The 12,205-nt window shown below is 42.1% G+C and overlaps 2 protein-coding genes across 4 annotated transcripts in view; one reads left to right on the top strand and one right to left on the bottom strand.

The window, feature by feature from the left end:
- tom1l2a (target of myb1 like 2 membrane trafficking protein a) overlaps nucleotides 1-4,177 on the bottom strand; it is a 26,901-nt gene extending 22,724 nt beyond the window's left edge. For both annotated transcript variants that reach the window (XM_076265155.1, XM_076265156.1), the window contains exon 1: nucleotides 4,087-4,177. In XM_076265155.1, the coding sequence (XP_076121270.1) occupies nucleotides 4,087-4,138 (52 nt within the window). In that variant the 5' untranslated portion in view covers nucleotides 4,139-4,177. The remainder of the gene's footprint in view (nucleotides 1-4,086) is intronic.
- A 2,186-nt stretch (nucleotides 4,178-6,363) lies between these two features.
- On the top strand, nucleotides 6,364-11,781 carry drc3 (dynein regulatory complex subunit 3). 2 transcript variants are annotated; one of them, XM_076266808.1, is made up of 12 exons: nucleotides 6,364-6,523; nucleotides 6,791-6,907; nucleotides 7,317-7,483; nucleotides 7,579-7,725; nucleotides 7,838-7,957; nucleotides 8,168-8,280; nucleotides 8,518-8,680; nucleotides 9,223-9,357; nucleotides 9,688-9,758; nucleotides 10,401-10,524; nucleotides 11,238-11,369; nucleotides 11,553-11,781. In XM_076266808.1, exons 1-12 carry the CDS (start codon nucleotides 6,364-6,366, stop codon nucleotides 11,676-11,678), a joined length of 1,575 nt encoding a protein of 524 aa, XP_076122923.1. In that variant the 3' UTR covers nucleotides 11,679-11,781. The 2 variants fall into 2 exon arrangements, with proteins under 2 accessions (XP_076122923.1, XP_076122922.1); XM_076266807.1 differs by having other exon boundaries at nucleotides 8,518-8,692; nucleotides 9,226-9,357.
- Nucleotides 11,782-12,205: the final 424 nt, after the last annotated feature.

The following is a 12,205-nucleotide window of genomic DNA, read 5'->3' as shown; positions in this document are numbered from 1 at the left end:
CCCCGGTTATGGCAATTCAGATCATAATCAGTGAGAGACACAACAATTACCAATAAAACAGCAAACCAATAGTAAGGTTGTGTCATTTATGCTGAAACTGACCCTGGTCACACCTTTGTCCAGATTGTGGCACAAAGTCAGATAACCCCAGCTAGTCCTTTCAGAAATAAAATCAACCGGGTTCCACCATCAATTCATTGAAGACGGCTTGACGCCGAAACGCGTCTGTAGTCAAGGGCATGGTGCAATAAATCCTTTTAAAAGTAACACACAAGAGAGTGTGGTTTCCCCCACTTCTGAATCCTGGTTGAAGCATTGAAAGAAGCATAAGATGCAGGTTATGGCAGCAATATACTGGAATTTGTTAACCTTTTTTGTCATCAGATTCAGTCAGGTTTCAGGTTAGGCTTTATTGATTGATAATGACTGATCTTTCCACTAAGCTACAAATAGCTTAGGAGCCCATTTGATACAATACATTGAACTAGCTGCCATTGGCATTTGATACAATGTGCTACAATACCAAACTGTGCTTATTCCCCTTCCTCCCACCCAACAAAATATAGAATGGGCCTCATAATCTTTGACTAAAAGAGACATCCAACTCGCACAGTGTGACGATCTGATTTTTCTGTTATACCAGTAGGCTACTCTGACTGGACCAACCTCACTCTAATTATGGATAGGATAAACCCATTCTCTGAGTATCATCTTCCAAATTTAAGAACATAGACATAGCAGAGAACAAAGACAGTAAAACACTCAGGACACTAACAGGTCTGGACATTCAGGCAGTAGCTCTGATCAAAGACCTTTTAAATATTTCAGTGGACTTCAATAAAGTGTGCCTGAGAGACCTCCTGATCAGAGCCAACATCATTGTTTCAGCACCATGGAGAGCGGAGGTCCCCTGCAGAGCAGGCCCCTGTCTCAGGTTCCCCAGAAGAGGACGAGTTGTCCTCTCAGCACACGGTCAGTCTGACCTCTTAACTCCAACCGTAGATAGGATAGCTTTAAGACCATTGGGTGGGGAGGCACTAAATCCAGCCGAGTCATCATCTTTAAGGGTGGAATACAGCTACACAGGGAATGACAACCTAGGTCTCATTCACCTGAGATGCTGCAACATGATGACACATGGGTCTCAACTAGCAGCAACAATTCACCATTCAGAGTATCTGATCCTGCAAAGTCTTTTAAGTGTGTGTGTGTGTGTGTTTTGGGGGGCTCCGTCCTTAAGAGAGAGGAGGGGGGCACAACCCAGAGCCCAGGCAGCCAGGAGAAACACGAGCTGTGTCCTCCACCTCAACTCCAGGCTGCCCTACCTACACCCACCATTTATGCGCAAGGCTGAGAGAGAGCTGGCACAGACAACAAACTCGGCAAAGTTCCCAGATGACATTGCTAGGAATCGTCCAGGTAAAGACAATAAAGCAAAAAAGCCTTGCTTTAGCATCTTCATTACGAGTGCATTTCATATCAGCACATACAAAGAATTTTGCATTTCACTCCACCTGTGGCTCTTCAAAACAGAAGGTGAGAATAATACAGATGGAGGAGGGACACAGGTTCAGCTCCTCAGCTCAGCTATAGAATGAAGAGCATTAGGACTTAACAAGCTCCAGCCACTGGGATTTCTCCAGTAATCGGTTTCAACAGGATTTAAGAGCAAACACAGGGAGAGCAAGCGGGAGCGTGGGATGAGGAGTGAGAAAGGGAAAACAAGAGGGAAGACAAGAGTCGAAGCCAGTGAGGAGGAAGGAAAAATGGAGGGCTGTGTAAGGGGAAGGGTTCACAGAAAGAAACGAAAGAGAAAGAAACAAGGAAAGAATGAAAGAAAGAGAGGAAAAGAAAGTGTGGGAAAGAGATGAGGAATGAGTGTGTGTTTGTGTTTCCGTGTGTGGGTGAGAGAGAAAAAGAGAAAAAGAGAGAAAGAGAGAGAATGAGAGAGAGCGAGAGAGAGAGCGAAGGACAGAGAGAGAGGCACAATCAATCCTTCAGGCTGCTGCTGAGGCCCATGGAGCAGAGGTGATTGTGCTCTAGCTGCTCGGCGAGCTGAAGCCCAGTGCCGTTGTCACGTGGAGGGAAGTGGCAGGCCGTGCCATCCTCTGCCAGTGACGCCAGCCAAGCCGAAGGCTGTGAGTGTGCATCTGCAGACGGCCCCATCAGAGGGCAGTCCTCCTCCGGGCTGTGCCAGCCCAGGCCATACTGGCCACTAGACCGACAGGGAAGATCTAGGAAGTCTCTTAAAACCCTACTTTGAGTGTGTCTACTCTGTACTGGCAGGTGAACCATCACACACCATCACACACTTCACACACCTCACTCCTGTTTAAAACATAAAAAACATAGGAGTCTCACACATGTGCTGTCAAAAAGTGTTTCACTCAGCGGCACTTGGAGTAAACCAGATAGCATTGCCTGTTTGGACCTGTTTTCCATTATTGTGACGAGTGGCAAGTAGTCGACAACGGCATATCAGCAGACATCAAACAGTCTCTGTGGGGGTCAGAGTTTGAGCTCAAACCAAACATTCACTGGGAACCAAAACAGACCACTTAAAGGGGGAGACTTATCCAGCCTAAGAGGACGAAGGGCCCTACCCATATTCCTTCTCAGCAGTCAGAGACCTGGACACCTCTGTCATCCGACTCAACAGCAAGCAATGCTGGATCCAGACTCCAACAGATAACATCAACACTGCTGCCTGCAGGGGAGAATGTGTTCCCGGGTGGCTCTGGATATTTAGGAGGTCTCCTTTCCTGAGTCTGTCCAGCAGAGTTGAAAGTGTTTATGGTTTTTACTGCACATTATGTGCCTTCTGTCCCTAGTAAGAAGAATAACAGAATAACTGACAGACAGCACAGTATGCTTCCTGGAGTGGAAACACTGATAGCCAGCCTACTCTACAGCTAGACCGTCACAGCGTCCCAACTGGAGACTAGGCATCAGATTAGTGTTTAGAGTAAATAGCCTACATCCTCGGCTGACTGACAGTTATATAGAGTAGTTGTGTCAGCTAGGCCTAAATAATTAGGAGATTTAAATGATTTAAACAAAACTTTTGGCAAAATCAACATAGCCAAAAAAACTGCAGGTCCAATTGATTTTGACAGTGAGCGATGTGCTCTGAAGCAGCTTGTATACTGTACACTGTCTCATCAATCTGGTAGATAAATAAGGTACACAGGCTCTCTCAAACACTGACTTTATTGTCATTGCATATCCGGATGCGGTACAAATCAACTAATGAATCCTTTCACCAGAAACATATGTGGTCCTGCCGGTACGAAATGTGTGGGAGATCAACACCATGGAAGTTTTGGCTTTGGCCAGAAAAGCACTCTTGTATCATTAATGGGCGTTGGTAAATACAGTTATGCTAACCAGTCGCAGAGCCTTGGCAAAAAGAGCTTGTCAGATATAACTACCAACAGTCCAGCAACTAAAACTTGTACATCCGGCTTATTGAAAAAATTGAGGTGAAGTTGCTTATGTTTCACTCAAGTAAAGTTGCTTAAGTGTGTAACACCCATGTTACCATATAACGTTGAATGAACTAGTTTGTAAGTATAAAGAGTGTAATTGACTTGTTTGAAGCTCAAAAGCTTGTTTGCCCTGTTAGTAACATATAACAAACAAGCTGGTATGTATGAAGCTACTGCGAGGATGTACTAAACCAATTAACGTTACGTTATTGTTAGCTTCTGGTCTGGTGGCTCTTTGAACAAATATGAAAGACAAGGCTAGCTAGGATAGGAACATCCTTTAAAATAAAGCAACTAGAACAACATGCGCAAAGAACCATTTGTATGTCCATCAACGGCATACCAACACATCTGAACAACTTACTGACAGGCTGTCAAGAAATACCTCACAGCTAGTCTGCTAACTGGACGGTCAGCTGCTGTATCAAACGACTATTATGCTAGCTGTCGATGGCTAGTTAGCCGAAATGCTAACAGGATGTGGGCTACAAAATTCTGAAATGAGCAGTGAATAAGCTTACAGAGCGGGTATACAATTAACCTTCATTTATGGGAACTGTATAGCAAAATCATTATTTGTCTACAACTCAGTACTTACCAATGCACTGCCCAACCGGAGTACTGTACGGATTCCCCAGCAAGAACTCCATCTTGATGACAACAAACAGTCAGTACGGAGTGAGTGAAGGTGGGAGACAGCGCGATAAGAAGTCCCGCCTATGAAACGCTGTCATTGGTAAATACACGACAGCGTTAAATGTGAGTGGATGGTTTAACCGTCGATAAAATTGGGACTCATTGTAAGCTGTGTTCAATGAACTTCTTGTCCATGTCCAGAGATGCTGTTTATGTCATGTTATGTTTATGCTGTATATTTCATGTGCTGCTTGGGGAAAGCAGGCACATGCATTGATCATAAATCATGATTATCATAAACTGCAGTATCAAGTTTGCATTTATTGCATTTCGTTTGGCTTATTTCCCTTCATTCGGATATTACATAATCAATCTCCAAAAAAAGATCACAGTGCGTTTTGCTGTAGTTGGTCAGAAGGGTCTAGAAAATAGGCGAGCTTTTCTTATGATTTAAGGGAAGTCAGCTCCTAATACAAGTGCATATGTTACATTTGCCTCTCTCTGTGAGTCTAGATAAAGTCCTAATCGTCCTGTTCAAAGATGATCTGGAAAGATCTTCAAAATTGTCCTGCGAACTCAGCCAGACTACTTTCCAGTCGACCGGCTTGTTGCTACGCAACGGTTTGTGCGTCCTTCCGCTGTGGCCAGTTCTGTTGTTCGTAAGGTAGAATATGCTACAAGTTAGCCGCTTATCTAGTCAACTTTAATAAGCAAATTATGCATGGCGTCTAATTAACGTTTGTAATAACGTGTTGCTGCCTATCTGAAAGCTGAATGGTCGTTTCAGCTTTGAACATCTTGAGCGACTTAACTCACCTTTTATTACTCAAACTCTGGTGGTGTCTCGTGGGGTAAGTTAACGTTAACTGTTAACGTGAAATGCAAGGTGCCAATCTACTTTGAGGGGGACCCCCCAATATTCAATAATGATCAAAAGTGCTAACGTTAACATTACAGTATCATTCACTGTTGTGCAAAATAATCACTCGTCACAAACTAAAACATTGTATGTTAACTGGTTAAGTCTGACAGAGGGAGTGCAGCTATGAGATGATCTCAGGTAACGTTAAGTTATGTGAAGAAATGTCAGAGAAACACTGACTTGATTTGCATAATAACGTTAATCCTTTCTTGAACCATCGCTTAGAGAAGAAAGTTGGTTCAGATGGTAGCATTTGGAATTGTGCATTTGGTAGCATTTGGAATTGTCACGGTAAGATGAGGGCGAGCTGGACCCAAACGCAGGGCAAGGCAATCTTAGAATTACAAGAATCCTTTAATGCAAACTGAACAAATCGTATTTAAACCACTACACAAACAACTAATGACCAACACAGACTGAGGGGAGACAGAGGGTTTAAATACACAGGGGTAACAGGGCACAGGTGGACAAGGAACAAGGTAAAACAAGAGACAGGTGGAAACCATAATTCAACTAACAAGACAAGGAGGATCAGGTGAGGTGCAGAGACACAGGCATAGGGAACAGAGACACATGGCAAAACAAACAAAGGAACACATGGAACAGGATACGGGAAGTAAACAAGAGGAGCAGACATGAAGGAAACACTAAACAGGGAAAACAAAACACGACAGGACCCTTATAGGAATTATAAAATACCAACTGAAAAAAGAGGATATAGACTCTGCCCTTCCTCTCCTGTAGCATCTGATCAGTGCTCTTTCTAAGTTGAACTAGGGTAGTGCTTAGTGCTTACCTAAGGCAAACCAGAGCCTTATAGACTATAGAGCTAGGGCCCTACAAACTATTGTTAACTAGAATAAATTGTATTCAAGAATGTATCATTTTCTATCTTATGTGATCATGTTATTTCACAATATTCAAACCAGAACAATTGCACCCTAGACCAAGCTATGACACTTTTTAACTAAGTCAGCTTTTTGCTCCTTTACTCACCCCCCATGCCACCTTCTATCAGTGCCCAATTGGCATCAACCCCCGCCCCAGGTTGCTTTGAATGCACAGATTAAGAAAACATATAAACATAGCATGTGTTTATGAATTTGTACATATAATTAAAAGTCAGGAACTGATTTCACCCGCCATGCACATTTGGTCCCCCCAATGTTGACTCCATGGCTACGGTTTTGCTTAAATGAATTATCAACTGTTTTTCTTAAGCAGGCTTAATGATAAGATTGATTGCAAAATGTAACAAGAAGGACCTGTTCTTTATTCCATCTTAGCAGTTTATAACCAGCGTGATCGACCAGCAAGATGAGCAGGTTACATGACACCATAGAGCCCAGTGTGGTGAACGAGGAGATGCTGCAAAAGGCTATTGTGGAACAGGGTCCACAAGGCCCAGCAGGGCGCATTGCTAAAGAGGAGGGCATTGAATTTGACGAAGTAACTCAGTTGCGTCTGGAATTCTTAAGTAAGGAAACACAAGAGGATGGCCAATTTATCTTGCATGTTCACTGCAAGGGCCCTGGAAAGATAATTTGGTTGTAATTGCAACTTTCTGCTAAATAATTTAGCCTACTTCTGAGTTTGTCACTCTGCCTGTAGAACTACAGTCCTGCTTCTGTCATTGATGATAGTACATGATGGAGGCACTGCATAATCTTCCACAAATCATTTGCATAATTTTGATCACTTGTTGTCCACTCTGTGACCACAACAATCCTTCTCATCTATTCAGATATTTTAAAGATAGATCATCTATGGCAGTTTACAGCCTTGACAAAGCTTCAACTTGACAACAACATCATAGAGAAGATTGAAGGATTAGACAGCCTTGTCAGTCTTGTGTGGCTTGGTAAGTAATGTGTGCATGTGATACTTTCGTGTGTGCACCAGAACTTTCACATGCTGCTCACCAGAAACTCAAAGCCCCTAAGAGGATAAAGGCAAAAAAATAAATGTTTCTTGTGCGCACCAGATGTTTTCTCATGCTCACCAGAAACTTTTACGTGTTCAGCAGAAACTTTTTTTTGCTCATATCCCCTGAGTGGGTCTGTAGATGATTTATTGCATAATCATCTACAGATTATAATCATACATTGCTTATAATATAATAATAGGCTATAATGTCTTGGTAGATAAATATCGCAGACATGCTTCTTGATCATCATTACTTGGCATTACATCACGCAAATCATTGCTTATACATAAATGTTCTTAGACGTAAACATTTATTACATTTTCAAAATATTATCTCTCTGCAGATCTTTCCTTCAACAATATTGAGAAAATTGAGGGACTTGATAAACTGGTTAATCTTCAGGATCTGAGCCTATTCAACAATCGGATCTCAGTTATTGAGAACATTGAGACTCTTCTGAGCTTGCAGATCCTCTCAATTGGAAACAACTTCATTTCTGAACTTGATAATGTAAGCCAAGGCCAGGATATATAATAACGAGTGACTTGACAATTATGGCATTGTTCCTTCTTGACATTTCTGGCATTGTGAATTTCCTTCTTTAGGTGCTATACCTCAGAAGATTCAAAGACCTGCGTACACTTAATCTTGCTGGTAATCCTCTCTGCAAAGAGGAAAACTACACAATTTTTATTGCTGCTTACCTACCGGACTTGGTCTATCTCGACTACAGACTATTGGATGAAAAAACAGTGAGTGGCAAAGAGAATGTCCGTATGCTTCAGAGAGTTTGGGAGTACTTCTCAGTGTGTTCCTTCTCTGTGATATAACATCAAGCTCATTTGAAAATCGATCTTTGCACAGCGTGAAGCGGCATTTGCAAAGTACCAGTACGCCATAGAGGAGAAGAAACACAATGAGGCTCAGGAACAGAAAGCAAAAGATGAAAAAAAGAAAATAGAGGAGGAGCTTCAGCTGCATAAGGTTGGAACTGATTTCATGCAAACTTTCCATTAAATACCTGATTATCTTTTTATTGGACCTTTTACAAATAGTATGTTTTTGAGTTTCAATCCAAAATTGCATTTGCTGGAAAAACTATGATCTATGTACTATGCACCATACGATGTATGGCAAGACCCGATGTAGTCAGTCTTTAAAGTAACGTGAGCTTTACCTTTGTGCTTTCCCCAGGATGCTTTTGTGGAGTACTTGAATGGATCTTATTTGTTTGAGAGTATGTTTGCAGACGATGCTGAAGCAACCAAGTTGGCTCATCTCCCTGGAGTGCCCACCTTATTGGAGTCATATCCTTGCACAATGCGACATTCACTGAACATAAGGTTTATGCATAAGTCTGTGTTTGCATATTTCCTGGTGTTGTCTTGATTGCAGACTATTCCATTGATAGACTTAACAATATCTAGTTATACAAACTTACCCCTGTGATCTTCTTGGTATTTATATGAGGGTATCCGGATATATAATATATAATTTAGATAAGTAAAAGCCTCTGTAATCTATTTGCCTTGACACAAATCTACTTTCAAAAACCAGCTAGTGAATCTGTGCACCCAGTTGTTTGAGGCTGGCTTAGCACAGCACTGGAGACGACATAACGAGGTCGACACCTTTTTCTCTTGTTACCGAGAGGCTGTGATTGACAACCAGGACAGGGCCGCCAAGCTAGGGGCCGAGTTTGAGATTGTCCGGAGACAGGTGTGACTCCATACCTTAGAAATCAAACAAGTAGTAGATGGCAGCCCATAGTTAGATGGTTATACAACCCCAAAACAAAAAAAGTTGGAACATTGTGTAAAATGCAAATAAAAACAGAATGTGATAATATACAAGTCTCGTAAACCAATATTTATCAGCAAAAAGGGCATAGACAATATATCAAATGTTGAAAATGAAAGTGTTGTCTATTTCATGGAAAATATATGTTAATTTTGAATTTGATGCCAGCAACTCCATTGCAGATTATTACATTCTGTTTTTATTCACATTTTACACAACGTCCCAACTTTTTCTGTTTTGGGGTTGTACTTCAAGCATAATTTTGGTGTGCTTATAGCTCAAAGTGTACTATTTGGGGATTCTATCGAGAATGGGACTCAATGTTTACTGAAATTATACAACTATTTCAACCGAGGTTGATCCTTATCTAGAAAATGTAAGGTAACCTACAATCTGTCAGTCAGTGAGTTTGTCCTTTCAGTATGTGTTGATGTGTGTGTTGGAGAGAGCAGAGGGTAAATGAGATGCACCAAATGGCGGACAGTGTAATGCTGGATGCCCTGGTCGATCAGCACAACGAGGAGATCAGCCAGCTCTACGAGGGCCTCATGACCTTGGAGCTGCAGCTGGTGGATCAGCTGGAGGTGAGTTGCATGGGGGAGGGAGCATGGATGCTGTGGCATCACCCTTGGAGGTGATGTATGCTGTCCCACCCAAATGCATGATAGAAGCTGAGCATCCCTTACGTAATCAGAAGTGCTGCACAGTGACACATTGGAATGAAGTGACTAGATGATAGAACGAGAGATACAAGAAATCACCACTGTACTTGATATATTTGAGAATGTTGATCATTTTGGATTGTACAGAGAGTAAGTTTGCCTATTGGAGTTTTGGTGCTGGCAATAAGAGCAACATTATACATAGAGGTTAGTACAAGATCTAAAACTAACCCATTTGTCTTTGCTTTAAAGGATATCATAAAAGATTTTGAAAGGAACATTTCAGACATGATTGCAGCATTTCTGGAACATGTACAAGGAATATATCCTTTAATTGTCAAATGTCCAAGCGAGACAAAGCTTTTTGTAGTTCTTCTGCCATTTTAGATAATTATTCTGTGCTGTGGTACTTCAATATTGCATTGAATGCAAAACAATAATGTTGTGTAGTTAGTGTGCAGATAAGTGTTTTAGTTGCAGTTGAACACTGCTGAGTTGAGTTTCCTCCCATCACACACCCTGATGATTCCTGGTTTCCTCTCAATTTAAAGTTGTTTTTTTGTTCATTGCATTGACAAGACGAAAACGGAGGACCTGAGGACTGTACTTTTGTTGTGTTTGTTCACTGTTGTTGTGTTTGTTCACTGTAAAGAGAAGGTTTTTTTTTCTCCCAAAGCTTACTGAGTTGGTTTTAACTGTAAATTAATTTTAGCTTATTATTATGGGAACCTTGGGTTTGCCTTTTCTTCTCAAGTTGTGTGCCTCACAGGGAATGACTACAGTCCCATGTTCCAGCTGTGTGAGTGCCCCCAACATCTGCTAACCTGGCATGATCTAGGACGCCTGGCCAACACTGTCAGGGCCCCTCAGATTCTTTCAGGGTTTCCCCCTTGCGAAACTCCTGTTGCAGAGCACTAAAATGTGATGTAAAATTGGTTCTTGGCTTTCCCTTGACTCAACAACACATTTGCCCAGTGCCGAGATCTAGAGAATCACCATCATGAGAAACTGTTGGAGATCGCCGTAGCAACACTGGAGCGGATAGCCAAGAATGAGATGGAGGAGGACATGCCTGATGAAGTCAGAATGGTTAGTGTATAAGTATATATTCTATTTTGATCCCGTGAGGGAAATTTGGTCTCTGCATTTATCCCAATCTGTGAATTAGTGAAACACACTCAGCACACAGTGAACACACATAGAGGTAAAGCACACACTAATCCCGGCGCAGTGAGCTGCCTGCAACAACAGTGGCGCACGGGGAGCAGTGAGGGGTTAGGTGCCTTGCTCAAGGGCACTTCAGCCGTGCCTACTGGTCGGGGTTCAAACCGGCAACCCTCCAGTTACAAGTCCAAAGCGCTAACCAGTAGGCCACGGCAGTCCTTGCACTCACTGTCCTTCTAACTGTTAGTGGGCTGTCAAATGAACCTTATCTTTATAACTGATACAAGTTGACAAAAACCTCAACATACTCTATCCTAAAGGGGCCCGATGTTCAGCTTGATCACTCAGATGTACTGAGATGAGTGGTGATGGTCCCCATTTAGAAATATTTTCCACAATGTGTCGCTGTGTGGTATCATGTGCATTCGGCCTCAAGAATAAACACAATTTATGGTGAAGAATATAAAAACAAGTTTATTTCTTAAACCAGACCTCTGTTGCATTAGATACAGTATACTTGAAACATACAGGTAGATATATAGATATACCTACTACATGTATCAGTTTGGCTTTGCTGTCCTTGCTGACTTACTTTTGGCTGTGATGCACTAAGCCCACTGCTCTGTTTTTCATGACAGCTGTTTGTGGACAAGGACACAGTGACCAATGCAGTCAGTGCCTCCCATGACAATCATCTGCTCAAGATAGACAACCGTGAGGATGCCCTTGTCACTCGCATCAATGCGTGGCTGAGCGCGCTGATGAAGACGGTATGAGAAGTCCAGGCGCCTCTCAGAAAACAGTGATAACAGCCTCTCACTAAACACAGATCACCAGTGAAAGGGGGCCATGTGAGACAAAGGCGTCGCCCTATTACACACAAGCATGTACTGCGTTCAGTTTTCAGTAGTCATTTGTTTACAAATATCTCCATTTGGTTTTTGGTTTCACAGATACATGCCAACGAGGGAAGCCGGAACCGTAAGCGCATCTCAGAGATTCTGAACTACGCAGACTATGTGAGGGAGCAGATAGAGATTTTGCTCTCAAATGAACAGCCGCTGATCAATGGACAGTAAGCTCCAACTGGAGCTGCCTATAATTATCAACTAATTTATACTCAATTACACTAATAAAGCTGGACTGGTGTGTTTTTGGATGTTTTGAGCATGCATATTTCCTGAAGACATCATGTTTACTCTCATTTTAGATGGCAGAGCAGTAGACGTCTGAACAACTCTGCCATCTACAGACAATAAGAGCTGCTGGTCGTGTTTATTTTTTCTAAATTCATAATTGTGAAGTGCACAGACTAACAGATCAAAAAAGAATAAATTGTTGTAATATCTGTAGTTGTGCAATCTGATGTTTTTTGTCTTAGCTGAACGGCAGATATGACAGGTCATTGATAGTTTACATCTTATGCAAGATTAACGGCACCTCTGTCATACTGAGTCTTGCATGGATGGCTGGTGTGGGTCTGGTTCGCCAGGCAAGGTTTGGTATAATAGGCCATGTGAATGAGATTCTGTTGCACAGTGCACACCCCCTACTGAACACAATGAAGGCCATCATGTAGGGTCAACTTGTGTGTTTCTGTTTCTTT

Source organism: Alosa pseudoharengus, unplaced genomic scaffold, assembly GCF_046254945.1.
Source record: "Alosa pseudoharengus isolate Yale_2024_CS ecotype anadromous, Long Island Sound unplaced genomic scaffold, YU_APseudo_1.1 YU_APseudo_1.1_scf_4, whole genome shotgun sequence".
In the NCBI taxonomy this organism is placed as follows: Eukaryota; Metazoa; Chordata; class Actinopteri; order Clupeiformes; family Clupeidae; genus Alosa; species Alosa pseudoharengus.
The sequence above is the reverse complement of the archived record's forward strand: the minus strand, read 5'-3'. Positions and strand labels throughout refer to the sequence as shown.

Excerpts from the sequence above, each read along its gene's own strand:
- drc3 (XM_076266807.1), top strand. The coding sequence starts at position 6,364 with ATGAGCAGGTTACATGACACCATAGAGCCCAGTGTGGTGAACGAGGAG. Across the intron at positions 6,524-6,790 it reads GTTGCGTCTGGAATTCTTAA|ATATTTTAAAGATAGATCAT; the intron begins GTAAGGAAACAC and ends TCATCTATTCAG. Across the intron at positions 7,484-7,578 it reads TCATTTCTGAACTTGATAAT|GTGCTATACCTCAGAAGATT; the intron begins GTAAGCCAAGGC and ends TTCCTTCTTTAG.